Source organism: Perognathus longimembris, chromosome 3 (genome assembly GCF_023159225.1).
Source record: "Perognathus longimembris pacificus isolate PPM17 chromosome 3, ASM2315922v1, whole genome shotgun sequence".
Lineage (NCBI taxonomy): Eukaryota > Metazoa > Chordata > Mammalia > Rodentia > Heteromyidae > Perognathus > Perognathus longimembris.
In genome coordinates, this window is record NC_063163.1 from 66243547 (window position 1) to 66271511 (window position 27965).

The following is a 27965-nucleotide window of genomic DNA, read 5'->3' on the forward strand; positions in this document are numbered from 1 at the left end:
GCATGCTGGCCTGAATAGTGAACTTCATACTTCAAAGCCCACACAAATGTCCCCTCTTCCACAAAGCCTTCCCTGGTCATCCCAGCAGATTACTCCTCTACTGAAGAAAACACTCCATAGGACTTGGATTGTCTGTGTTGAGGTCTGTCTCTTCCTCCGATTCCTTCCTCAACAGAGAAGCTTCTGGAAGTGGCACTAGCTCTCAGTGTTAAAATGGTATTCAAACAAGATCTGATTAATCAAACAATGAGCGGCGTGCAGTGGTCAAGAAGTACCAAGGGCCCCCAGTACTGGGGTAACAAACCAAACCCTTCCCTCTATAAGGTAAACATGAAAAATCTAAGCAAGCCTCCCACCCCCCCACCCCAGTTACCCTGAGGATCTGGCCCTGCTCTCTGGAGAAAGGGGACTACTAAACTTGGGGCATTTTGCCCCAGTTCACCAGCTGGCCTCAACTTTGACCCCAAGAAAGAACAGGACAGAGACAAGCGAACAGCCTGGGGTCACTCACCCCACCAACAGGTTAGCCTCAGGGCCTCAGAAAGTTAGGAAACCGCATTGAGAAATCTCGGGCAGCCCCAGAAGGGGCAGGACCTCCAGATGGGAGGAGGGAGGGCTGAGTGGGGGAGAGGTCAGGACCACATAAGAGGCCAGCCTCCCCCAGCCTGGTTCATTCCTACCCACCCTCTCCCTCCCATCCCGATCCTCCTTCCCTCTGCCCCTCCGGACACCCGCATCATGGGGCTGGCCACAGGCCCCCACCTGCTGCTCTTGCTGTTAACCAGCTTCCCCCTGGCCCTGGGGGACCCCCTGTGAGTTGCCAGCTTTGGGGGTGGCACTTTAGAGACTTGGTCCTTGGGCTGATTAAGGGTGGGGGTGGGTAAGACTTTGGGGGCTGTATTTGTAGGACTGGTTTGGGTGGTGTAGGATTTGCTGTAGGATCTGGGGTGTTTGTGGGGTTGGCATGTATACTTCCGGGGTGTCTATCTGAGGGGGTTTGGTTATATGGGGGTTTTAGTGATTCTGGGGGGCAGGCTGGGAGTCTGGGTGGAGGGGCTGCTGGTTTGGGTTGGGGGGATCAAGGGGTCTGGGTGCGGCCGGTGGGCACCGGCAGGGCCCGCCCTCCCCCCCATCTGGGCCTCCCTTCCCCCCTTCCCCCTCTCATCACGGGTCCCTCTCTCGCCCTCCCTCTCCTCCATCACGGGACCCCTCTCCCTCCCCTCCCCCTCCCACCCTATCACGGGGTCTCTCTCTTCCCCTCCCTTCCCCCTCCCCCGCTATCTCGGGGTCCCTCTCCCTCCCCCTCCCCTGCCCCCCATCACTGGGTTCCTCTCTCCCTCTCCCCTCTCCCTCCCCGGGCTGAGGGGGCGCCAGGCGCCAGGGGGGGGGGGCGGGCGGAGGGGCCTGCAGCCCGGTGCCAGCTGCGCCCGCGCCCTCGCCCGCCGCAGGTACTCGATGATCTGCCCCAACGTCCTGCGGCTGGAGAACGAGGAGACCGTGGTGCTGGAGGCTCACGACCAGCAGGGCGACGTCCCCGTCACCGTGACGGTCCACGACTTCCCCGCCAAGAAGCAAGTGCTGTCCAGTGAGAAGACCGTGCTCACCGCGGCCGCCGGCCACCTGGGCAGCGTCACCATCAAGGTGGGCGCAGCCCGCAGCCCGCGCCGCCCACTCCGCACCTGCCCGGGGGGCCGTGCCCTGCCCCGGGGGCGGCTCCGCCCCAGCCCCCCCCCCCCGCCCCTCTGGGGGATCTCACCCCTTCCGGAACCCCTGAGTCCCGCCCCCCAAAGCTACACCCACTGCCACCCTGCTAAGCCACACCCACCTCCGTCTTCTGTAATCTCCTGTCTCCTCCCCTTTCGACCATGCCTTTCTCCAAGCTCCGCCCATTTACAAGCTCCACCCACCTTCATCTCCTCTGCATCCCTCCCCATCTCCTCCCTCCAGGCCCCGCCTATCTCCAAGCCCCGCCCCTTCGTAAGCTCCACCCGCCTCCTCTAGTTCCCTCTCCTCTGTCTCCGCCCCTTCTGGCCCTGCCCATCTCCAAGCTCTATCCTTCATAAGCTCCACCCTCCTCCTCCTCTAAGTCCCTTCCTCTGTCTGCTCCCCTTTGGGCCCCTCCTCTCTAAGCTCCACCTCTTTCAAGCCTTCCTCCTATCCCATCCTCTGTACCCCATTCTCCCCCGCTTAGCTCCTCACCCCAAAGGCGGGCACTGGAGCGGATCCCTCACAGTGGCTTGTCCATGGTTAGATCCCGGCCAGCCAGGAATTCAAGTCTGACAAGGGACACAAGTTCGTGACCGTGCAGGCCAACTTCGGGGCCACGCAGGTGGAGAAGGTGGTGCTGGTCAGCCTTCAGAGCGGGTACCTCTTCATCCAGACCGACAAGACCATCTACACCCCAGGCTCCACAGGTGAGGGCTTCGGGCAACGGGAGAGGCCGGGCAGGGTGCAAGGCTGGGGCTCACCAGGCTCTTCTGTCCCCAACACTTCCAGTTCTCTACCGCATCTTCACTGTGGACCACAAGCTGCTGCCGGTGGGCCAGACCGTTGTCGTCATCGTTGAGGTACCACCAGCTGGGACCCCGAGTGGGAGAAGGAGATCCTGGAAAGGGGGGTCCCAGGAGCACACCCAGAAGGAAAAGCCTGGGCCCAGTAGAGACCTAGGTAGCCCCAAGGGGCAGGTCATGCACCCTTGGGTGGTGGCTTTGGATATATCTCTGGATGTTTCACCTCCTTGAGCCTCAATTTCTTCTTCTGCAAATAAGCATGACAGATTGTAAATCTAGGTAGTATGATCTGTCTACAGCAGCCAGAGAGCTTCTGTGATCACCAGAGTCTAGTCCCTCCTGCCAACAGCCATCTGTGGCTCCCACCTTCCCCAGAGACAGAGCCTAAGCTCTCCTCCAAAACCACACAACCTTCCCCATCCTCTCTGTGCATCTCTTTTCCATTTCTCTCCCTCCTCACTGCTCCAACAACATACCAGGCTCTATCCTGCCCCAGGGCCTTTGCATGGGCAGTGCAAAATATCCACACTGCATGGTCCCTCACCTCCAATTCTCTGATCAAATGCCATAAAAAAAAATCTTATATGATGAGGCTTCCCTGAAGTTACAAGTCCTCCTTAATACACACACACACACACACACACACACACACACACACACACACATACACACGCAGAGAAGGAAAAGGAGAGAAGGTTCCTGTAGATCTGGCAAGCTTATCAAATGCTAACCAGCCAAGGCAGAAAAGTCCCCAAGAGACTCTTATCTCCAATAAGAGACTCAAAAACAATGGAAGTGGCACTGTGACTCCAGTGGTAGAGTGCTAGGCTTGAGCACAAAGAGGCACAGTGACAGTGCCCAGGCCGAGTTCAAACCCACAACCAACAACAACAACAAAAAGGTCCAACACTATCAGATCCACATGGAGCGTATATTTATTCACCAGTTTCCCTCAGAAGCTAGAAAGGCATGTTTTTGTGTAATCAAAAATGTCCAATGTGGGGCTGGGAACGTAGCCTAGTGGTAGAGTGCTTGCCTAGGGTACATGAAGCCCTGGGTTCAATTCCTCAGCACCACATACACAGAAAACGGCAGAAGTAGCACTGTGGCTCAAATGGAAGAGTGCTAGCCTTGAGCAAAAAGAAGCTCAGGGACAGTGCTCAGGCCCCGAATTCAAGCCTCAGGACTGGCAAAAAAAAAAAAAAATCCAACGTAAGTCTCAGTCTAATGAAATGTTCAACACAGGCTCTGGCACAAAATAAATGGTAGTGATTAACACTATCCAGAGAGACAACAATACAAATGAGCTTCTGCTTGTATTCACAGTGCCCAAGCTAGAGAGGCAGGGGTCACTGTCACCTCCTGTTTCTACACATATGATGGGTTGCACAAAAAGGTTAAGTAACGTGCCCAAAGGTTATGCAGCTTCTCAGTGCCACCACAGGGATCTGAACCCAGGGAGCTAACTGACGCTGGTCCCTGTTCTTCGTTGCTGCCTCTGCAGGCAGCGGGGAGAGAGACAAGTGAGGGAGCCAAGTTGAGGGGGCTGGAGCTTCCAAAGATCTACATGAGCCCACATCTCTTTCTGTCCTCTCCCAGACTCCCGAAGGCGTCCCCGTCAAGAGAGACACTCGGTCTTCTCTAAACCAGCATGGCATCTTGTCCCTGTCCTGGAAAATCCCGGAGCTGGTCAAGTATGTCAGGCTGTCCCGGCCACAGGAGGCTCTCCTCCCCCCAGGAGAGGGAGAGGGGTTCCTTGATGCCAGTGCGGTGCACGCTCACTCTCCCGCCTTGCCCTCCCCCTCAGCATGGGACAATGGAGGATCAAGGCTTACTATGAGCACACCCCTCAGCAGGTCTTCTCCGCTGAGTTTGAGGTGAAGGAGTATGGTAAGAGGGGTCCCCTGGTGGTGGAGCCGTAGGGCTGAGGCTGCCAGCCCTAGCCAACATAGTTTCCCCACTTGCCCCCCCCCCCCAACCCAGTGCTGCCCAGTTTCGAGGTCCTGGTGGAACCTGCAGAGAAATTCTACTACATTGATGACCCCAAGGGCCTGGAAGTCACCATCACTGCCAGGTGAGGGGCACAGGCTGGGGCCAGGGACTCTGGGATACGGGCCGTGGCTGGCAGGAGGATCTGAAGTCGCCCTGCCTTCCAGGTTCTTATATGGGAAGAATGTGGACGGAGCGGCCTTTGTCATCTTTGGGGTCCAGGATGGAGACCAGAGGATTTCCCTGGCCCACTCCCTCACTCGTGTTCTGGTACCTGCAGGGGCCCCTCAAGTGTAGCCCCCCCATCACCCCTTCCAGGGGCCCCACCCCCCGTGCTTTTCCCTCCTACACCTGGCTCCCCAGATCCACGCCCATCCACAACCCTGCTCCCTTTAAGCCCCGCCCCTTCTTGGCCACACCCACCACAAGCCTCTCCCTTGGTAGAGGCACCCATCTCCAAGCCTTCGTGGAATGCCTCCTCCCAGAAACCACGCCCGTCCACAAGCCCCTCCCCTCATGAGCCCCTCCTCGGTGGAGCCACGCCCACACACAAGCCCCCTCCCCCTCGAAGCCCCTAGTCCTGGAGCCACGCCCACATACAAGCCTCTCCCTTTCTTTTTTAAACTTTATTCCTACTTTTTTGGGCGCCTCTCCTGGGGCTTAAGTTCAGGGCCTGGCGCTGCCCCTTGGTTTTCTACTAAAGGCTGGCACTCTGCCACTTAAGCCTCAGCTCCAAGTGCAGGTTTTGTGGTGATTGACTGGAGCTAAGAGTCTCATGGACTTTCCTGCCTGCCGTGACTTCAAACCATGATCCTGGGATCTCAGCCGCCTCAGTAGTTAGGATGACAGGCTTGAGCCTCAGGCGCCTTTCTTTTTTTAATTGTTATCATTAAGTAGTCGCATAGAGGGGCTGCCATTCAACACATCAGTTTCCAAGTACAATGCATCTTGACCAAGGTCACTCCCCCCCCCACCATCATTCTCCATCCCTCCCAACCCCATCCCTCCCCTCAATTTTCCTAGTTTCCTAGAGCACGCAGGGAACATTACCACCGCATTCTCCCCTTCCTCTCTTCATTGCCCTGCTCCCTATCTCACACCCCTCTCCCAGCCCCCCTCTGAATTCCCTCTCTCCCCCAGATCGAGGATGGCTTGGGGGAGGCTGTGCTGAGCCGGCAGGTGCTGCTCGAAGGGGTGGAGCCCTCCAGCGCAGACGCCCTGGTGGGAAAGTCCTTGTACGTGTCTGTCACAGTCATCCTGCACTCAGGTGAGGCCTGGCGGGCGGGAGGAGGCACTGCAGTCCGCGGGAGGGAGGGAGGGAGGGAGGGAGGAAGGCGGCCCTCTGAGCCCTGGTCCTCATGGCCCGGCCCCCTCAGGCAGCGACATGGTGGAGGCGGAGTACCGGGGAATCCCCATTGTGACCTCCCCGTACAAGATCCACTTCACCAAGACCCCCAAGTACTTCAAGCCAGCCATGCCTTTCGACCTCATGGTGAGACCCAGAGTGGCCACCCCCTCCCCCTTCCCAGCGCCGGCCAAGTCTCCAAGCCCACCTGACCTCCGTCCATCCACCTGTCTGTCCCCGCCACCCCAGGTATTTGTGACCAATCCTGATGGCTCCCCAGCCCGCCGGGTGCCCGTGGTGACCCAGGGCAGTGAAGTGCAGTCACTCACCCAAGATGATGGCGTGGCCAAGCTTAGCATCAACACGCCCAACAACCAGCAGCCCCTGACCATCACGGTGAGTCCGGTCAGGGTCAGCCTCCGAACCCCACGGCCAGGAAGCCAGGCAAAATGGATAAGGATCCATTAGCTCTTTTTTTTTTTTTTTTTTTTTTTTTTTTTTGCCAGTCCTGGGCCTTGGACTCAGGGCCTGAGCACTGTCCCTGGCTTCTTTTTTTTTTTTTTTTTTTTGGCCAGTCCTGGGCCCAGACTCAGGGCCTGAGCACTGTCCCTGGCCTCTTCCCGCTCAAGGCTAGCACTCCGCCACCTGAGCCACAGCGCCGCTTCTGGCCGTTTTCTGTTTATGTGGTGCTGGGGAATCGAACCTAGGGCCTCGTGTATCCGAGGCAGGCACTCTTGCCACTAGGCTATATCCCCAGCCCCCATTAGCTCTTGACAGTGTCGGAGATCTGCAGCCCAAGTCCAGGCCTGGCAGCAGTTCGTCGCACAGAGGCTGCAGGAAGAATCCTCATCGTGCCATTTTCAGCTCTGGATGCTCAGCAGCCCTGGGCGTGTGGCCCCTTCCTTCCTCTTTAAAGCTATCTTCCTCTTCCTCCTCCTTCCTCTATTTCTCTTCCTTCTCTTCCACCGCCTTTCTTTTGCCTTCTACCTCCTCCCTCCCCTTCTTTCCCCCTTCCTCTTTCTCCTCTTCCTTTTTCTCTTTCTCCTCCTTCCTCCTCCCACTTCTCTCACCACCTACCCTTCCTTGTCCTCTATTTCTCTTCCTACTTTTTTTCCTTCTTTTCCTCCTCCTTCCTCTTCCTCCTCCCTCTTCCTCCTCCTCCTCCTTCTCCTCCTCCTCCTCCTCCTGACCAAATCATCTGAGGTTCCAAGCCTTAGAGATTCAGATGTGGCATCTTTGGGGTGGGGCCGGAGGTAGGGGTTCACCAGCCTCTTTCTCCTCTTTCCCCACCCAGGTTCGCACAAAGAAGGAGGGGATCCCAGAGGCACGGCAGGCCACCCAGACCATGCAGGCCCAGCCCTACAGGACTCTACACAACTCCAACAACTACTTGCACCTGTCTGTGTCCCGGGCCGAGCTGAAGCCTGGCGAGACAGTCAATGTCAACTTCCACCTGCGGACAGACCAAGGCCAGGACGCCAAGATCCGATACTATACCTACCTGGTGAGAGGTCCCGCCCCTCACCTCCTGGCCACGCCCCCTCCCCACCCCACGGGGGCTCCCCCAGCCCTCCCCACCCATCCTTCCTCTCCCTCTCCTGATTTTCCTGTCCACCCAGGTCATGAACAAAGGCAAGCTGTTGAAGGCTGGTCGCCAAGCCAGAGAAGCCGGCCAGGACCTGGTGGTGCTGCCTTTGAGCATCACCTCGGATTTCATTCCTTCCTTCCGCCTGGTGGCCTATTACACGCTGGTGAACGCCGGTGGCCAGAGGGAGGTGGTGGCCGACTCCGTGTGGGTGGATGTCAAAGATTCCTGTGTGGGCACGGTGAGCACCCCTGAGGATGCCCGAGCTTGCTCTCTCTGTCTCTGTCTCTCTCTCTCTCCCTTCTCTCCCTCCTTCCCTCCTCCCCAGCCTGGATCTCCTGGCCTCACTCATCCCTCCTCTTCTTTACCCCCCGCCCCCCCCCCGCAGCTGGTGGTGAAAGGTGGTGGGAAGGATGACCGGCAGCCTCTGCCTGGACAGCAGATGACCCTGAAGATCGAGGGTAACCGTGGGGCCCAAGTGGGGCTGGTGGCTGTGGACAAGGGCGTGTTTGTGTTGAATAAGAAGAACAAACTGACCCAGAGCAAGGTGGGTGCCTCCTTTGCTGGCGGGTGGAAGACAGGATGGCAGCGGTGAAGGATGGGAGCCAATGGGATGGGATGGGGTGTGGTACGGCTCCCCGAGGAGCATGTGTGAGGTCCTGGGGTTCCACCCTCAGCACCACCAAAGGAACCTAGATATAAGTGTGGGGGGGATGGAAGCTGGGTATGGGTGGCTCACACCCCATCATCCTAGCTACTCAGGAGGCTGAGATCTGAAGATCAAGGTTCAAAGCCAGCCTAGGTAGGAAAACCCATGAGACTCTTCTTATCTCCAATGAACCACCAGAAAACTGGAAGTGGAGCTGTGGCTCAAAGTGGTAGAGCACTAGAGTGAAAAAGCTCAAGGCCAGACAGCACCCAGGTCCTGACAGAAAAAGAAATGTGGAGGTGGGTGGACAGGGTAAATGAAGCACATGACCTCGCCCCTCTCTGGCCCTGACCCCCTCATCTCCACGTGCAGATCTGGGACGTGGTGGAGAGGGCAGACATCGGCTGCACTCCAGGCAGTGGGGCAGACTATGCCGGAGTCTTCAAGGATGCAGGGCTGGCGTTCAAGACCAGCCAGGGACTGCAGACTGCCCAGAGGACAGGTGAGGGGGCCACAGGACTGCTGCAAGGAGGTGCGGGGAGGGAGGTGCCCCTGTCCCAGAGCCTAGGAGCAAGGGTTCTGGGTGTGAGTTCTGCCTCTTCCAAGATGACTAGCATATCTTTGCTAACCACATGGCTTCAGTCACATCCGACCTCAGGGTGGTGGTGAGGACTGTCCCACAGGTGTTGTATACATCTTGTCCCTCAGAACCAGAGTGCCCAAAGCCAGCCACTCGCCGCCGCCGCTCTGTGCAGCTGATGGAGAAACGGATGGACAAAGGTGGGGCCCCTCCCCCTCCCCCTGTCCTGCCCCACCCTTCCCCAGCCTGGCCTGGAGAATCCTCCATGGGAGAGGGGTGGATCACTGACCCAGGGAAGTTCTGCACAGGGCGGAGCCTGCCATGACGTTTTCCTGGGTCTTCTTGGTGGGGGAGGGGACACCCTGGCTGAGAGTCACCTGGGAACTGCACTCCCACAGCTGGTCAGTACAAGGACAAGGAGCTTCGTAAGTGCTGCGAGGACGGCATGCGAGACAACCCCATGCAGTTCTCCTGCCAGCGCCGGGCCACCTTCATCTCCCAGGGCCAGGCCTGCGTGAAGGCCTTCCTGGACTGCTGCACCTACTTGGCCCAGGTGCGGGAGCAGTACAAGAGAGACAACCCGCTGGGCCTGGCCAGGAGTGAGTTCCCCCCTGGGAGGAACATGCGGGCGCCTGTCCAAGGGGGAAGACACACCTGGGGGGCAAGGCTTCTGCCTGAGGCTGGAAGGAGGCCCCCCCTGCCTGGGGAAAAGACTCTATTGGGGGGGGAGTGCAGACTCCCCCAGGAGACTCAGAAGGACCCAGATCTAGTGCAGGGATCTAGTGTGGGGTGCATACCTGAGGGAGGGAGGAAGGGAGGAGGGAAAGAAGGAAGGCAGAGACCAGAGATAAAAGTGATTCTCAAGCCAAATATATATTTTTTTCCTGCCAGAGCTGGCTTTCAACCTTGATCCTCTCATCCTCAGGCTCCAAGAACTATATTGAGAGGCCTGAGCCACAGGCCTGGGATCCCTCCAGGGGCAAATTTGTAACAATGTCTTTCATAAAGAGGAAATTGAGACTAAATGTCTGATTTCCTGGGATACAGTTTATAGCCACGTGGGTGTTTGGGTTTCCCCAAAATATTGTGTAATATTCCTTAGTGTCAATTGGAGGTCAAATAATAGTTTCAACATTGCTACTCAAAGGTACTTGGATGGATTTTATTGCACAAAATTAGTAGATTTAGGCACCTATGGAATTCTACTTGGTGGTTATGGAGAACACTGCAATAGGTTGCCAAAGACCCAGCAGGGCTGACCTTTAGTCCCTGTCACACTGTGTTTGCTGATGATCAAGCTGGTTTCTATTTTATTTTGATTGATTACTTTTTTGTGTTGGTTTTTTCCAATACTGGGGTTTGAACTCCCAGCCTCATGCTTGCTAGGCAGAGACTCCAAAATGCAAGCCACACCCCCAAAATGAGACAGGCCCTTGATATTTAAGCGATGCCCCCATCGTTCTAGCCCCTCTACTTGAGCCACGCCCCCACGGATGTAGCTGCCCTAGAGCCATGCCCCCCCCCCCCCCGCAAGGTGACTTTTCAAAGGCCCCCACCACTTCTTTAGTGTTCTGGGGACACTTTGAACTCAATGACATTCACAGTGGATAGTCACTGGGTAGCCTGAGACCCAAGCAACTACATCCATTCTTTGAAAAGCACAAGGCCTTAGTAAACTATCATTGAATAAGCACAGCCCCCCCCCCCACTAGCCCTGAGTGTGTCCCTCTCTCTGGGGGAAACAGTTCTTATTCAAACCAAATCTCCCCTGCCTCAGGTGAGCTGGACGAGGACATAATCCCAGAAGAAGACATCATTTCCAGAAGCCAGTTTCCGGAGAGCTGGCTATGGATCGTAGATGAGCTCAAGGAGCCAGAGAAAAATGGGTATGGCTAGAGTACCCCATTTCCACAGTCAGACTTAATTTGCCCACACTTGCAAATTCCTATGTCCCCTAGAGCTACCAAGGAGCCCCAGAGCCAAGCCTAGAATCCTGGGAACTGGGCTACCTACACACACATCCTTAGCCCCTCCAACTGGTCTCAGGTTCCCCCTCCACCCTGCTAAATGCTCCCTGCACCAGCCTGGCCTCTCTTCCCCACCCTAGAATCTCCACGAAGGTCATGAACATCTTTTTGAAAGACACCATCACTACTTGGGAGATACTGGCTGTAAGCTTGTCCGACAAGAAAGGTAAGAGAACAACCCAGGCATGCCAGTATTTTCTCGTCTCATCCAGAACAATCAGGTGGGCTGTTTTGCAACAACTTACACTCCGTCCCTGTATACTATCCAAAAAAAAGCTAAGTCATGGGGATAAAATGTCCAAAAACAGTGCTAAAAAAAAAAAAAAAAGTTTAGCCGGTCACCAGTAGCTCATGCCTGTCTGTCATCCTAGCTACTCAGGAGGCTGAGAGCTGAGGATCACAGTTCAAAGCCAGCCCTAGCAGGAAAATCTGTGAGACTCTTATTTCTAGTTGACCACCAGAAAACCAGAAATGGCACTGTGACTCAAGTAGAATGCTAGCCTTGAGCAAAAAAGCTCAGGGACAGAGCTGAGGCCCTGAGTTCAAGCCCCAGGACTAGCACACACATACATATACATGCACGTGTGTGTGCACGCACACAAATTTATGCTTGGCTTTTTTTTTTTTTTTTTTGGCCAGTCCTGGGCAGTGAACTCAGGGCCTGAGCACTGTCCCTGGCTTCTTTTTGCTCAAGGCTAGCGCACTGCCACTTGAGCCACAGCGCCACTTCTGGCCATTTTCTGTATATGTGGTGCTGAGGAATCGAACCCAGGGCCTCGTGTATCCGAGGCAAGCACTCTTGCCACTAGGCCATATTCCCAGCCCCTATGCTTGGCTTTTTAGAGTGGTTATAGTTTCACTGCAAAATTGGACCAAAGGTACCGAAAATTGCTGTAGATATTCTCTCTGTCTTTTTCATACACACACACACACACACACACACACACACACACACTGCCTCCTACTCTCAAAACTCTTCTCCACTTCAGCATGAAGTGGCCCCTGTATTAGAATCTATGAATCAACATTTAATACCTTACCCAGTATCCATAATTACAATACCTCTTGACGTTGAAGACTTATCAGCTCTGGGCCAAAGTATAACCTCAGAAAGCTGAACTTTCTGTCCTTGCCTGAGAGCTGGGCTCAGTCATATACACCTGTAATCCCAGCACTTGCAAGACTACAGGCTACAGAGGGAAACTTCATCTCACTGTTTGAGTGCCTAGTCTTCTGCTACTACCAGCTACCTGCCCGGCTACATAGTGATTAAATTGGACTGGGGCTACTGGGATCACAGAATAGTTAGCAAAACAAAAACCTTTCAGGATCCAAGCACTGGTGGCTCACGCCTGTCATCCTAGCAACTCAGGAGGCTGAGATCTAAGGATCACCTTTTAAAGTCAGCCAGGGCAGGAAAGTCTGTGAGACTCTTATCTCCAATGAACTACTCAGAAAAAGCCAGAGATGGTGCAATGGCTCAGTGGTAGAGTGGTGGCCTTGAGCCAAAGAAGATCAGGGACAGAGCCCCAAGCCCCAGAGTTCAAGCTGCAGGCCTATCAAAAACAAACAAAACAACAAAACCCTCTGAGGGCTGGGTGAAATCTACAGGAGAGATGACTAAGTGATTAGGAAAGCATGAAAGAGGAACTGTGCAAAGTGTAGGATTGTAATTCTGATGGTCATGTGGTGAAAGGTGACAAAGAAGACAAAGTGTGATCCCTTCTGGAGTACCCATGGCTTAAGGCCATTAGATCTATGAGCAGGCCAGTGAGGCCCTCCCTCATTACAGAAGCTCTGCCCACCCTGGGCTCTGTGCGGTGAGGTCATACCCACCCTGGTCAGCTGTGGATGTGTGTGTCTGGCCAGGAGTAGGGGAAGAATAGGAAGGTGTTATACATAAAACTTAAAAGCATGCGGATTTATTAACTGATCAAAAGTTTTAGTGCAATATTTCAAAATGAAAAAAAAATCCATTATGAAGAAAATATTCAAAATGTCAATAGAAGCCAGGCACCTGTGGCTTATCCCTATAATCCTAGCTATCCAGGAGGCTGAGATCTGAGGATTGTGGTTCGAAGCCAGCTCAGGCAGGGAAGTCTGTGAGACTCTTATCTCCAATGAACCACCCAAAAGCTAGAAGTGGTGCTGTGGCTCAAGTGCTGGCCTTGAGCACAAAACCTCAGGGATGGTGCCCAGACCATGAGTTCATGCGCCATTACAGGCACACACTCAGGCAAAACTGAGTCAGACTATATAGATGTCAATAAAATAAGGGAAAAGGCTGGTTAGCACTACAGCGAGGCGCATGTGTAGCGGCTGGTGATGGGGTGGGTGGGGGAGGGCTAGGGTTATCTGCACAGGTGCCGGGCTAGGTTCGCCTCCCCTGGTGCGGAGATGCTAGGCTTACTCTCTTATCTGTGCTCCCTTTCTCACCCTCTCCACTGGTCACCCGACCCGCAGGCAAGGCCAGGGTGGAGTGGGGGGCTAGGGAAGACCTCAGGTGCACGTGGCCGAACGAGATCCCTTTTCCTCTCTCCTTACCCACGAAGGAAGCCAGGTGTACGCGGAGTCTCAGAGACAGCTTCAAGAGCAAATCTGATTTAATAAAAGAGTGGCTAACAGCTAATATAGTAATGGTGACGAGAAAAGGGGTGATCTACCAAGAGCTGGCAATAGGCTGGCTAGCTAGTCTTAAGATCCTCTCATGGGCTAATGTCACTTGCATAGCACCACTCCATGGGCAAAGCCCGCAAAATGGGGGGGGGGGCATACGTGCTAGCTGGCGAGAAGTTTGGGGAGAAGTTTGGGGGGCTGGTTGCAAAGCCAGCCCTTCTGGTTCCGACCCAGAGAGGTGTGGCCTGCTTCCGCACTGCCCCAGGGCTGGGGGAAGGGCCGAGTCTCAGGATAGCTCTCCTTTACCCTTCCCCCCTCAAGGCCAAAGCTGAACCCCAACACACAGGAGGCACCGGTATATTTTGGAGGCCTCTACTCCCACCACAGGAAGAAGAATGCCCTTTCCCCACCATGTAGAATGGGTGCTGTTTGGTCTGTGCTTAGTCTGGGCTCCTGCACAGACAGCTAGAGATGGTCACAGGGGTTCTGAAGGGACAGGAACTTGACACCCAGGAGCCTGGCTTGGCCACCCTGCCCACCCCCTCACCGGATGCCTGCTGTCCTCTTTGTGCGTGGTCAGGGATCTGTGTGGCCGACCCCTATGAGGTGACCGTGATGCAGGACTTCTTTATCGACCTCCGGATGCCCTACTCAGTGGTGAGGAATGAGCAGGTGGAGATCCGAGCGGTCCTCTTCAACTACCGGGAGAAGGATAGCCTCAAGGTGGGTGCCAGGAGGGTGTGGAGGCTGGAGGGGGTGGTGGGCCGCTCCTGGGTGAGGAGCTGTTTTTACCCCTCTCTTCCCTGGCAGGTGAGGGTGGAATTACTCCACAACCCAGCCTTCTGCAGCCTGGCCACTGCCAAGAAGAGCTACTACCAGACGGTGGTGGTGCCGCCCAAGTCCTCCGTGCCCATCCCCTACGTCCTGGTTCCCTTGAAGATTGGGCTGCAGGAGGTGGAAGTCAAGGCAGCTGTCTACAACAAATTCATCAGTGATGGTGTCAAGAAGACCCTGAAGGTCGTGGTGAGTCCATCTCTGGGCTCTAACATGGAGACACCCCCACCCCCCCCCCCCAAGTCCTGAGACAGTGAGATGCAATCACCATACCCAGTTCCAGAAGCCCAGAACCCAGAAGCAGAGCCAGGAGTATTAGGAAAAGACAAGTGGGATCCAAGGGGCACAGAAAAAAATGGGGGAGGGGGAGGAGAGGGTACTAAAAACATTCAGCTATGGAGATCACAGATACAGCCAGGTATGGTGGTACGTGCCTGTAATCCCAGGATTGGGAAGGCAGAGATGGGAAGGATCAAAGTTTGAGGCCAAAAAATAAAACCAAACAAACAAAATATGGTGAAGGCTCACCACCTCAATCAATACAAAGCTGGGAGCAGTAGTAGGAAGTATAAATAGGAGGGTAATGGCCCAGACTGGCTAGGATATAAAAGCAAAATTTTCCATTATTGAAAAACAGAAAAGAAAAGAAATGCAGAAAGGGCTGTGTGTGTGTGTGTGTGTGTAATCTCAGAGGTCAAGTGTTTACTTACCATGGGTAAACACACATACACTTGCACACCATATATTGAGGGTACGCATATTTCCTTTAGGCTCAGGCACCGTCAGAACTCAGTAAGATGTTAAAAGATTTTTATTATTTCATTATTCATTTGTGACTTCATGACACAACGGAAGCCTAAGGTAGCTATTAGTACTGCCTCCTCCTGGGCCCTGTGCTTGAGCTTTTGTTTTGCTTATGCCCGGTGCTCTACCACTGGAGCCACAACTCCACTTACAGCTATTTGGTGGATAATTGGAGATAACAGTCTCATGGACTTTCCTGCCTGGGTTGGCTTGGAACTGTGATCCTCAGATCTCAGCCTCCTGAGTAGCTGGGATGACAGGTGTGAGCCACCAGCATCCAGCTGCCTCCTTCTTAAAGGAGGAAACTGAGGCCCAGATAGGTTAAGTAACCGGCCCTCGGTCACACCAATAGACACAGGGAGACACATTGTTCTGCTAGAGTCTGCCTCAGAACAGGCTCCAGCTGACCATTTATTTCTTTGTGTGTCTGTTTGTCCTTTAATTCACCCAACTCCTCTTCTCCTGAAAAGCCGGAAGGAATCAGAGTCAACAAAACAGTGGCTGTCAAAACACTGGACCCAGAACACCTTGGCCAAGGTGAGACAAATGGCCAGGGGTGGGTGGAGGGATACAGGGGAGGACTGGGAGGGGCTGGCATCATGCTCCCCTCTCTCCCCCTGCAGGTGGAATCCAGAGAGAGGAGGTGCCGGCCGCAGACCTCAGTGACCAAGTTCCACAGACTGATATTGAGACCAGCATTCTCCTGCAAGGTGATGCACCCCTAGACCCACCCTCCATGCGGCGAGTGGTTGGCCCACAGCTCCACCCTCCTCCAGTTCAGCCCCAGCAACCAGAGCTTCATGGGTGTCTTTTATAAGTGTCTCCTTCCTTCAGTTCAGCAACGAACTTTTGCTGATAACTAAGTGTAATGAAGCTGAGTGCTGGAGCTTATGCCTGTAATCCTAGCTACTCAGGAAGCTCAAAGCCAGCCAGGGCAGGAAAGTCCATTGAGTCTCCAATTTACCAGCAAAAAAGCCAGAAGTGAAGCTATGGCTCAAGTGGTAGAGCGCTAGCCTTGAGCAAAAAAGCCAAGGGCACAAGGCTGTGAGTTCAAACCCCAGTACAGGTACATACACACACATACATACACACACACATACACACACGAGAAGCCAGAGAGCCAGCAAATCATAGCCCTGGATGGAAGATGGGGGTGTGGTGAGGAGACAAGCAGAGGTTCTTCTACCTAAGCACTATGAGGCTCTAGGACAAGAGCCTGGGTAAGCATGGCACTATTCTCCTAGCACCAAATGTTAAGTACAACATGACTAGCAGTCACTTTAACCCTGTTGCGACTGTACATCAGAGGGGAGGGTGACTCTGTGAAGTACCAGGCTCCTTGGCCCACCTGCAGACCCCATCTCGGGCGCGCAGCCCCTACCCCACCCCAGTCATCTCCGAGCTCCTGACCCAGGCCGGCCTGCAATCCCACTCTCCTCCCGCCCGCCCCGCGTCGCCTGGCCTGAGCAGTGTCTTCCCTTCTGGGCTACAGGGACCCCGGTGGCCCAGATGACAGAGGACGCTGTGGATGGAGAGCGGCTGAAGCACCTGATCGTCACGCCCTCGGGCTGCGGGGAGCAGAACATGATCGGCATGACGCCCACCGTCATCGCCGTGCACTACCTGGACCAAACCAACCAATGGGAGAAGTTCGGCCTGGAGAAGCGGCAGGCGGCGCTGGAGCTCATCCGGAAGGGTGGGTGCCCCTCGCCTGGGAGCGGGGCGGCCTCAGGCTCTTGAGGCCTCGCCCCTGCTTCAGGCCACAGCCCTCACCGCAAGGCCACGCCCACCGTCCAAGACCCCGCCCCTCCCCAAACCACGCCCCTATATAGACAGCCCCACCCCTTCCGTGAGTTTCCTGCCCAAAATCACTCTCCTGCACCCGAGGCCACGCCCCTCCTTCCAAGGCCACGCCCTCCTCCCGAGACCACGCCCCACATCCAATACACCCCTCCTTCGGCCAAGGCTTCATCTCTGCCCAAGCTCCGCCCCTGCACCCAAGGCCACGCCTTCCCATTCGAAGCCCCGCCCCTCTGCCAATAGCTCTACCCTTCCTGTCAAGGTTCTGTTTGTCCAACTCGGCGCCCCAGCGCCCCTCCATACAGTGCCCACGCCCTTCCTTCCCAGACCTCTTGGCTTCTGAAAACTGCCCTCCTCTGATTCTGGCACTGATTCACTCAGAATTCTCCTACCTGCACCCGTCCCCCTTTCCACCCAGCCCCACCTGGCATGGCGTCCTTTCCCCTCTGGGTCCCTCCCGGAGTCTTGGTGGCACCTCTTCCCCTACTGTGCCGCCCCACAGCTCTTTGGGCACTCCCGGTGATTCATATTCAGTTTCTCTCTCTTAAGGAAGCCCTTTTCCTCTGAGATCTCCTCTGTCCCCTCTCCTCCGTGGCACCGCCCCCCTGCCAGCCCTGTCCTGCTCCCTTGTTGACTCTCTCATTTTCCGCAGGGTACACCCAACAGCTGGCCTTCAAACAACCTAGCATGGCCTACGCCGCCTTTCTGAACCGGGCACCCAGCACCTGGTGAGTGGACCGGCAGCTTGCAGGGCCTCTGCCTTGAGCTCGCCACAACAATACCTGGATCCTGGCCAACCTGACCCAAACATCCCCGTGCAACCCACCAGCCTGGGACCCCACTGCCCACTCCAAAGGCCAGGTGGGGGACAGGTGGGCAGACACGCATCATTGAGCCCCTACATAACCCAACTCAGGCAAACTGGGCTGGTCTAGTCAGGCCCCGTCCCCTCATCTCTCATTGGCTGACTGATGGCAGTCTCTGGGTCCCAGCACTGATTGGCTCACGTTCTGTGTCCATCCACAGGCTGACAGCCTACGTGGTCAAGGTCTTCTCCTTGGCGGCCAATCTCATCGCTATCAACTCCCAGGTGCTCTGTGGGGCGGTGAAATGGCTGATCCTGGAGAAGCAGAAGCCCGACGGTGTCTTCCAGGAAGATGGGCCAGTGATCCACCAAGAAATGATTGTGAGAGGCCTACCTAGGGGCAGGATGGGGAAGGGCCGGCTGAGAACCACAAGCTAGACAAGAGGAGGACTGCTGCCCTAATCACCTGGTGCATGTGGAGGGGGACAGAGGAATAAATGTCACTCCAAAAGCCCAACCATGCAAAGCCCACTGTGAGACAAAAAGAACTTCATTCCAACAAGCTCAGGAATTGGCCAACAGTGGGTCCTAAGATAGACTTGGTGTCTATCTATCTATGTATCTAAGGATTCTGCCCAGCCTCAGGCACATGTAAAGTAGATACAGTGTATGGTTTTTTAGGGGTTACTGAGTGCATTGTATTTTCCGTGGCCTCTTGAGCTATATCCCCAGTCCTTTTGCTTTTGTTTCTCAGAGAAGGTCTCATGCTTTTTTGCCCATACCAGCCTTATACTTTAATTCTCCTCTATTGGCCTCCCACTTAGCTGGAATTACTGGCAGGTACTACCATGCCTGGCTTGTTTTCTTTGAGATAAGGTCTTGCTAACTTTTGCTGGAGCCGTAGCCACCGCCATAATATCTCTGCTCATTGAGCCAGAGATGACCTCAAATCATGATGCTCCTATATCCACCTCCTGAGTAAGCAGGGATGCCAGCTGTAAGTCACCATTCCCGCCCCAATATGCATTTTTGGCTTAATTTCCATTTGCGGTGGGTTCATCAGGATGTAGCTCTGTCAGAAGCCAAGGAGCATGGGTATAGAGCAGCTGGCTGGCTCGGGAGACCCCTTGATGGCTAGGGTCAGTGTCAGCTTTGTGTTCACCATCATGTCCAGTGGTGAAGTGGCCTTCCTTCCACCGACCTCCCAGGGTAAAAACAGGATTGGATGAATCCACACCCAGAAGGGTGACCTTGCCGAAGGAGGAGAGCACCAGGGAGCGAGGAGGCCCATCCACATACAGGTCCCCTGGTTCCACAGGCAGTGTGATAGCCACTTGTCCTCTCACACTGACCCCTCCCTGCTCTCTGCCCCCCCCCCCACACCCAGGGCGGTTACCGCAACAGTAAGGAGGCCGAGATGGCCCTCACAGCCTTCGTTCTCATCGCACTGCAGGAGGCAAAAGACATTTGTGAAGAGCAGGTCAACGTAAGTGCCCCCCTCCCCCATGGGGGCATATCTTCCTTGGAAGGGGGGGGTGATGCCCTCCCTACTCACTGCCTAGGTGGGCTGGGAGAGTCCTGCATTCCTGTGCTCCAGGGCTCTGAGTTTCTTCCTAGGGAGGGCTGTGGGGTTCCGTGAGTGCATGGATGACAAACACAAAGTGTGTATGAGCCAGGGAGAAGGGAAGAAGAGGAGGAGGAGGAGGAGGAGGAAGAACAGAGCCATGATATATTCAGACAGAGGAGCTATTTGGTGGTGGTGGTTGTGGGGCTTGAACTCAGAGGCTATCTTTGAGCTTTTTCTGCTCAAGGCCAGTGCTCTACCACTTGAGCCACAGCGCCACTGCCAGTTTTCTGGAGATTAATTGGAGATGAGTTTCATGGACATTCCAGCCCTGACTGGCTTTGAACCACGATCCTCACATCTCAGCCTCCTGAGTAGCTGGGATGACAAGCCTGAGCCACCAGTGCCCAGCTTCTCTCACCCTCTTGTTACACACTTAGGGGCACACGGCTGGATGTAGACTGGGCCAGGGGCAGGGGCAGCACGAGCAGTGCGGCCCAGCTGACTGGCTTTCCTCTCACAGAGCCTAGGGGGCAGCATCACGAAAGCAGGGGACTTCCTCCAAAACAATTACATGAACCTCCAGAGGCCCTACACCGTGGCCATCGCTGGCTACGCCCTGGCACTGCTGGGCAAGCTGGAGGGTGCCACCCTCAACAAGTTTCTGAGCACAGCCAAAGGTGAGAGGCGGGGCTGCCCCCACAGCCAAAAGCAGGTTGGTGAGGGCCTGGCCAGGGCTCAGGACCATCACCCTGAGCCAGCCTGCAGGCTCCTAGCTGAGTGAAGGGAAGGATGGCCCCAGGCTAGGCTATGATGGTGGCTGTGTTTGTGGATCATTCATTCCATGCCCCTTGATCGCTCCATTGGTGTGTGTGAGTCAGAGGGAGGAGGGGTGGGGGAGGGTTGCCCAGGCTTTGCAAGTCAGTCCTGAGCAATGGGCACATCAGGAGATCGGTTGAGCCATCCCCAGGTTCACTGGCACAGAGCCTGAGTGGGGCTGGGGTGTTGCCCCCTCTCTCTAGAGCGCAACCGCTGGGAAGAGCCTGGACATCAGCTTTACAATGTGGAGGCCACGTCCTATGCCCTCCTGGCCCTGCTGGCCCTGCAGGATTTTGACTACGTGCCTCCTGTGGTTCGCTGGCTCAATGAGCAGAGATATTACGGCGGTGGCTATGGCTCCACCCAGGCACGTGGAACAAGGGGACCCAGCCAGACAGGGGGCTCTTCTCTCCATCTAGGGGGAGGGGAGAGGGGTTGAGCAAGCCACAGGGGAAAGGGGAAGGGAGGGGAGCTCTACACTCTGTCCTGGGTGCCTCCTACTCCTTCCTGGTGCCCCCGTACCATTTTCTCAGGACCCAGGTCCACAGCCCTGAGAAAGTTCTGGAAGGAAAGTCTTCCCTCTCCCCTGTGGAGGCTGCTAGGTCATGTTCTTCATCCCACCAGGCTTTCCATCTTACCCTGCCTCACTAGAGGGTTCTAGGCCACATTTTCAGTCCCACCAGCTCCCCTCTGTCCCAGCACCTTCAAGACTGTGGCTTTTTCCCAGTGGGCGCTCAACCACATCTCCACCATTGGAGGGAGTATGTGGGGCTTGAACTCGAGGCCTCATGTTCTCACCTTTTTTTTTCAATTTGTTGCCAGTTTTGGAGGCTTGGATTCAGGGCCTAGGTGCCGTCCCTGAGCTCTACCACTCCATATCCAGCTTTCTGGTGGTTCGCAGAAGGTGGGGGTCTCCTGGGGACTTGCCTTCGAACTGTGAGCCTCAGATCTGGGCTTCCAGAGCAGTTAGGATTACAGGCATGAGCCACCATACCTAGCTCTGACCTCCAATCTTACTTTCCCGCCCTGCTGGTTCAAGGCCACAGTTAGATGATCAGCAAGCCCTAGTCTGAGTCTCTCAGTCAGAGTTCTGGGACACATAGTCCATGTCCAACACCTCCATCTTACCTCCCTCCTTCTGTTGGGTGTTTGGTCCTGGTTAGAGCCCCGTATCTTCTCTTGGTATCTCCCAAGTTCCTAGACCCTCATCTTCCATCTTCCCTTCTCCCTTTCCCATGGATTTTTAGGCCACTTTCATGGTGTTCCAAGCCTTGGCCCAATACCAAACAGATGTCCCTGACCACAAGGACTTGAATATGGAGGTGGCTATCAACTTGCCCAGCCGGAGTGCCCCAGTCACTTATCGCCTTCTGTGGGAGTATGGTGGCCTCCTGCGGTCAGAGCAGGTATGCAGCCCCCGGCCATGCCCCCCTCATCCTCTCCCACCCCCTCCCACCAGCCAGGAACCTACAGATGCCCACTAAGGGCATCAGAGTGAGGGAAAAACCTGGCTGCCCCTTCACCCAGCTTCTCTCTCCACACCCCTGTAGACCAAGCAGAATGAGGGCTTCTCCATAACAGCCAAAGGGAAAGGCCAAGGCACGCTGTCGGTAAGCCTGGAGAACACCTGCCCACCCTATCACCTTCTCTTGCCTCTCTACCCTGTCCTGAGTCACCCCAAGTCCAACAGGATTTTGTCTCTCATTCTGTTCTGCCAGGTAGTGACCATGTACCATGCCAAAGGCAAAGGCAAAGCCATTTGCAAGAAATTTGACCTGAGGGCATCCATCCGGCCAGCCCCTGACACGGGTAATAGTCATAAGAGCTCTTCCAGCCAGTCACCAGCCTGGGTCCCCATGCTCATGAGGGCCCAGGAAAACCTTCTATCCTTCTGCCTTCTGTCTTTCTAGTCAAGAAGCCCCAGGATGCCAAGAGAACCATGATCCTTGACATCTGTACCAGGTAAGATGCCGGGCCAATGGACTTCCAGCAGGACTTCCTTTCTTTCCTTTCATGGGGGGGGGGGGGGGGGGGCGGGGCAGTGCTGGGGGTTGAACCCTAGCCCATGTTGGCAAGTGCTCTACCACTGAGCCACAGCACCCAAACACCCTAATAAACCATAGAGGAACTGCATTTCATTCTTGAAAATCTTCTGCCACAGCGTTAGATTCAGGAAAGATTGGAAATGTGGCTGAGGAGACAAACGTGGTGTGCTTAGCATGCACAAAGGAAGTTCAGGGAAATGGAGCGTATGATTTGATCGTGTGCAGTCATTAAGAATAAAAGTGGATTTGCTTTGAATTCTTTTTTCCAGTGTCCAACATGGTGGTGAAGGTTCTGTGAATATAACTGACAGTAGGGAGGGTGATATATCCTGTGCACAGTGATCGGCAAGCTCTGTTAAAGCTTGAATCAGGGCTGGGTGCTGGCGGCTCACCCCTGTAATCCTGACTGATCAGGAGGCTGAGATGTGAGGATTGCAGTTCAATGCCAGGCCAGGCAGGAAAGTCCATGAGTTTCTTATCTTCAGTTAACCACCAGAATGCCAGAAGGGGTGCTATGGCTCAAGTGGTAGAGCACTAGCCTTGAGCACAAAAGAGCTCAGGGACAAGGCCTTGAGTTCAAGCCCCATGACCATCAGGACAAAACAACAACAACAAAAAACTTGAATGAGCTTGGAGTTTCCCAGATCATGGAATTCCTCCAAGAGATCCTTGCACTGAAAGCTGATTCCCCTGGCATTGCCCCTGCGGGACATCTTTATCTTTATCTGTTACCTTCACTGACTTTATGCAGTCTGTATGTCTTTAGGAAGTGCCTGTGGTTTTATCTGCTACTTTGTGTAACCCCACATGTCTCCTTGAAGTTCACTGCTTCGCCTCTTTGCTGCCTATTCATCTCTGTTGGTCAAATCTCTCTTTCAGTAATCCACCTCTGTGTGGGCTGCTCACTGGGAGGGAAGGTAACACAGCTACACACTTTGTTATCTGTGTGTGGCTTCCATAATGGATGCCCAGTGGTCAATCAAGGAGGAGCAATGTGATTGGCCCATGACTGTGATGCACATCTGCTATTTGCATAGTGATGTGATTGGTCGCTGACTGTGATGCTCATCTGCTATTTACATAGTGATCTGTGTTAACAAGCTAAGCAATACAACTTGTATAGTGTATGATTCCAATGACTACACTGGGGTTCCAAAATTCAAACCATGTTATTGGGATCCTGTAGTGTTTCACTGAATCTTGTACTGGACTCATACAAAGTAAGAACCTCCTGTATTTCTGTCTTCATTTCTTAAAGAACAGAGGCACAGAAGGGTCAAATAGCACATGCAGAGCTGGTGCACTGTTGTTTTGGGGAGCAGCATACTAGGAATGGAACCCAGGCTCTTGTACTTGCTAGGCAAGCCTTCTCCCACTAGGCCCACCCCCAGTCCCGTAGCAGGGACTTGAACCTCTGTGGTTGGGTACAGAACGTGGAATCTCCCTAACTGACCATTACACTGCAGATGCTTCCCGCTCTCCCCACCTTGGGGAAGGGAAGAACCGGCTCCAATCACTGGTTGGGAATCAGTCCCTCACCACACCCCCTAATCTAGGCACAGAGCCTGGAAACAGCCCTACCCTGGAACCCCATCCCTTCTCCTTGACCTGTCCAGGTACCTAGGTAAGGAGGACGCCACTATGTCGATTCTGGATATATCCATGATGACCGGCTTCATTCCTGACACAGAGGACCTTGAACTGGTACCAGGGCCTTGAGGGCTGGGGAAAGGGCCTGGGACCTAAAGGAGGATGGAGGGAGAGGGAGAAAGGGTCCAGGAGAGATGTTTTGACAAGCCTTCCCCTCCCCCAGCTGAGCACCGGTGTGGACAGATACATCTCCAAGTATGAACTGACCCAAGCCTTCTCCACCAAGAACACACTCATTATCTACCTGGACAAGGTAAAGCCCTGCCCCGGGGACTCCCATGAATGCCTTGACCTTTACCTGGCTGGACTTTTCTTCTCTTTTACTATCTCCAGGTCAGGCTAACCTAGATCAAGAAGACAGGACCTGTGTTGGGTGGGGGAGAAGTAGTTTGTAAAACAAGATGATCAACCCAGGATTGTTTTTTTTTATTTTGTTGGTCCTGGAATTTGAATTTAGTGCCTTGAACTTGATAGGCAGGTACTCTAATACTTAAGCCATAACTATTTTTTTTATTCCATCATTTTTCAGATAAGTTCTTAATTTCTTTTGTTTTGGTTAGGCCCAGGCCTGGATTTTGATCCTCCTATCTACAACCCCCAGTATCATTGGTATTATATATGCGCACCACCATGGCAGGCTTATTGGTTGAGATGGAGGTTTTGCTAACTTTTTCCTTTTTTGCCTACCCTGGCCTCAAACTGCAATCCTTCCTATCTCCAGCTCCCGGTTATCTGGGATTCCAGGTGTGAGCCACGGCTCCTGGCCCCTGGGATTGCTTTCTACACACATGACACCCTCTGATGACTGACTGCTGTCCCAACCTCGTGTTCCACTTTCACCCTCTACTGCTTGTCAGGGTTTTGTACAGCCTTTGAGGAAGAGCCATTTCGTTTACCAAAGGTGTTTAGTTGAGCCAGGTGTGGCGGTGGCTCACGCCTGTAACCCTAGCTATTCAGGAGACAGAGATCTGAGGACTGAGGTTAGAAGCCAACCCCCTCAGGAGACTTTTCTCCAATTAATCACACACAAAAAAAGGCTTGGAAGTGGAGCTGTGGCTCACGTGGTACAGCACTAGCCTTGAGCAAAAAAGCTCTGAGACAGCTCCCCGGCACTGGTTTGAAGCCACAGGAATGGCACACACCAGAAAAAAATGTATCAAGTATAGGGTTTCATGATGACATTTTCATACCTAGTATAATCTACTTTGAGCTATTTCTCTTCTCTTCCTTATCTCACTCTTCCACATCTCTATTTGATTGTTTTGTTTTTGTTTTTTGCCAGTCCTGGGGCTTGCCACTCAGGGCTGAGCACTCTCCCTGGATTCTTTTTGCTCAAGGCTAGCACTCTACCACTTGAGCCACAGCACTATTTCTGGCTTTTTCTATATATGTGGTGCTGAGGAATCGAACCCAGGGCTTGATGTATATGAGGTGAACACTTTACCACCAGGCCATATTCCCAGCCCTCTTCCACATCTCTAATAGTTCCCCCTCCTACTTTGATGGGGGGGTCCATATGTCCCCCAAAATCCTTTCCTTCCTTCCTTCCTTCCTCTCCTCTTTCCTTCCACTGCTGGGATTTTTTTCTTCCTGTGTATGTGGAACTGGGGAATCAAACCCAGGGCTTTATGCATGCTAGGCAAGCACTCTACCACTAAGCCACATTCCCAGCCCCTGACACTGCTGGGATTTAAACTCAAAACTTCACCTTTTCAGGGCCTGAGCCAGGCCTCCAGCACCACCACCACCCTTCTTTTACTCTGGTTCTTGAGAGATAGGGTCTCACTGTTTTTTGCCCAGGCCAGCTGGACTTCACCCACTATAGCTGGGATGACAGGTGGGCATGGCCTGCGACCTCCCCATCCCTCAGTTTTCTCCACCACTGCTCCAGGTGTCAGCACCCAGGGTGGAGCCCCCTCCATTCCCATGACCACCCCCTCCTCCCCTCAGATCTCGCACACCGAGGAACAATGTCTGTCCTTCAAAGTCCATCAGCTCTTCAATGTGGGGCTCATCCAGCCTGGCTCCGTCAAGGTCTACTCCTACTACAACTTGGGTGAGGGGCCATGTGAGGCCTGGGGTCTCAGGGTCCTGGGGTTCCGAGGGATCCAAGGATCCAAGCTGGGGAGGTAGAAGTCCTGGGGACCTGAAATAGGGAGTCAGAGTTCTGTGGGGTCTGAGGGATCCTAGTTGGGGCTCTGAAGGTCCTAGAATCTCAAGGTGGGGGGTCTTAGGGTCCTTGAGATCCGAGGATGTCCAGGACCTCTAAGTTGGGGTTCCCAGCATCCTAGGAATCTGAGTTAGGAAACTCAGGGTACCCAATGATGAGGAAGTTGGTGATCAGTGGGCCCCAAGGATCTGAGGACTGGGGGACCCAGCATGTCCAGGTGTAAGGGAAGGCACACACCCTGGTGTGCGAGCCTGCCAGCCCAGGGCCTGGACTGTAGGTTCTCTTGAGTCTTCCTCACCATGCTCCCTCTGACTCCTCCTCAATGTGCTTCCAGAGGAGTCCTGCCTGCGCTTCTACCACCCAGACAAGGAGGACGGGATGCTGAGCAAGCTCTGCCACCGGGATATATGCCGCTGTGCTGAGGGTGGGTGCACCGGGGACCCCCATGTGGAGGGGAGAGCACGAGGAGGAAGAGCCCCGGGAGAGGAGCCAATCCCACCCCAGGCGGTGAGTCCCGGCTGAGCTCATCTCCACCCCGCCCACAGAGAACTGCTTCATGCATCATGTGGATGAGAAGGTGACCATCAATGAGCGCCTGGACAAGGCCTGCGAGCCCGGGGTGGACTATGGTGAGTGGGGCCGGTGGATGTGAGCTGTGGCGTGGCAGAGGGCACGTGCCGTGTTAGCATGATCATGAAGGATTGTTGCTGGGGTGACGATGATTGTCGCTGGCTACAGGTGTGTGCTGTATAGCTGTGGTTGCAACTATGTGGGTGACTACATGAGATACTGAGCTGAGTGGTGAGTGTGTGAGACAGTAGTCCTGGGCGGTTGGGGGCACGAGTGGCTGGCACTGTGAGTCCAGCTGTAGTGTATGGCTCTGATGGTGCATGTAGTTGTGTGTGTGGCTATCAGGTTGTGAATGCATCAGGGCTGCTGCCGACTGGAAACATCTGGGTGTGGTGTTTGGGTGTGTGGTTATGTGTGGTTGTAGTTACATGCCATCTTGGCTGTCCGGGACAGTGCCGTGGTTGTGTCTATGAGCCGCTGTCCTCGTGTCTCTGACTGTACTTGTGGGTGGCAGAAACTGGGCGTGTGCTCTGGGGTGTCACTGTGTGTGTGTGCTGAGTGGGTGACCTCCTGCGAGGAGGGTAGACTGGAGGCCGACTGGGGGCAACCTCTGCGTGGGGATGAGGAAGCTCCAGAGGCACCTGCGGGTAAGGGTGTCCCCATGGTGACCGAGACACCCCGCCCATGTCTCTGCCCCCCCCCCCCCCAGTGTACAAGACCAAGGTGGTTACCATTAATCTGTCCGAAGACTTCGACGAGTACGTAATGGCCATCGAGCAGGTCATCAAGTCAGGTCAGCCCTGGGCCTTGCCTCCCTCCCTCCTCCTCCCCTCCCCTGCCCCCCACTCCCCACCGTCCTGCCCTGCGGCTCACCTGCCCTCTCCCCCGGTGGCAGGCTCGGATGAAGTGCAGGCAGGGCAGGAACGCAGGTTCATCAGCCACATCAAGTGCAGGGAAGCCTTGAAGCTGCAGAAGGGGAAGCATTACCTCATGTGGGGTCTCTCCTCCGATCTCTGGGGGGAAAAGCCAAAGTGAGTGTCCGCCCTGCGCGTGCGCTGGATCCCACACAAAGCCAGCGCCCATACCCAGGCCGCTCTTACACTGGCCATAAGCCCCGCCCTCCCGGAAGCCCCGCCCTACACCCCGCCCATCAACCGCAAGCCACGCCCAAAGCCACCCCCCTTAGCGTGCTGTCCCCTTAAGCTCCTCCCGTTCCTTAATGAGGCCTCCCAAAGGCCACGCCCCTCTGACCCGCCCTCTTGCCCCGCCCCCAGCACCAGCTACATCATCGGGAAAGACACGTGGGTGGAGCTGTGGCCAGAGGCCCAGGAATGCCAGGACGAGGAGCACCAGAAACAGTGCCAGGACCTGGGCGACTTCACCGAGAGCATGGTGGTCTTCGGCTGCCCCAACTGAGCACCCCTGCAGCCCCTCCAATAAAGCTTTGTTTATCTGTGTGGGAAGGTCTGGAGTTGTGTGTGTGTGTCTGTGTGTCTGTGTGTGTGCTTGTGCGTGTGCTTGCCAGTCCTGGGCCTTGAACTCAAGGCCTAGGTGCTGCCCCTGAGCTTTTTTGTGTGTGCTCAAGGCTAGTGCTTGAGCTGCA

The 27965-nt window shown here is 54.7% G+C and overlaps 1 protein-coding gene across 1 annotated transcript; it reads left to right on the top strand.

Annotated features, from left to right (window-relative positions):
- The first annotated feature begins 661 nt into the window (after positions 1-661).
- On the top strand, positions 662-27819 carry C3 (complement C3). The gene is made up of 41 exons (XM_048341867.1): positions 662-812; positions 1449-1641; positions 2252-2414; positions 2497-2567; positions 4110-4204; positions 4318-4400; positions 4494-4584; positions 4667-4769; positions 5640-5766; positions 5876-5991; positions 6094-6240; positions 7139-7348; positions 7464-7670; positions 7818-7976; positions 8451-8580; positions 8787-8858; positions 9057-9257; positions 10436-10544; positions 10766-10851; positions 13882-14024; positions 14112-14324; positions 15410-15476; positions 15563-15649; positions 16432-16635; positions 17392-17467; positions 17766-17925; positions 18932-19030; positions 19632-19788; positions 20131-20294; positions 21175-21333; positions 21478-21537; positions 21646-21736; positions 21838-21889; positions 23589-23676; positions 23786-23875; positions 25573-25678; positions 26127-26216; positions 26338-26421; positions 27072-27155; positions 27258-27393; positions 27637-27819. The coding sequence occupies exons 1-41, from the start codon at positions 739-741 to the stop codon at positions 27776-27778; spliced, it is 4989 nt and encodes a 1662-aa protein (XP_048197824.1). The 5' UTR covers positions 662-738; the 3' UTR covers positions 27779-27819.
- Positions 27820-27965: the final 146 nt, after the last annotated feature.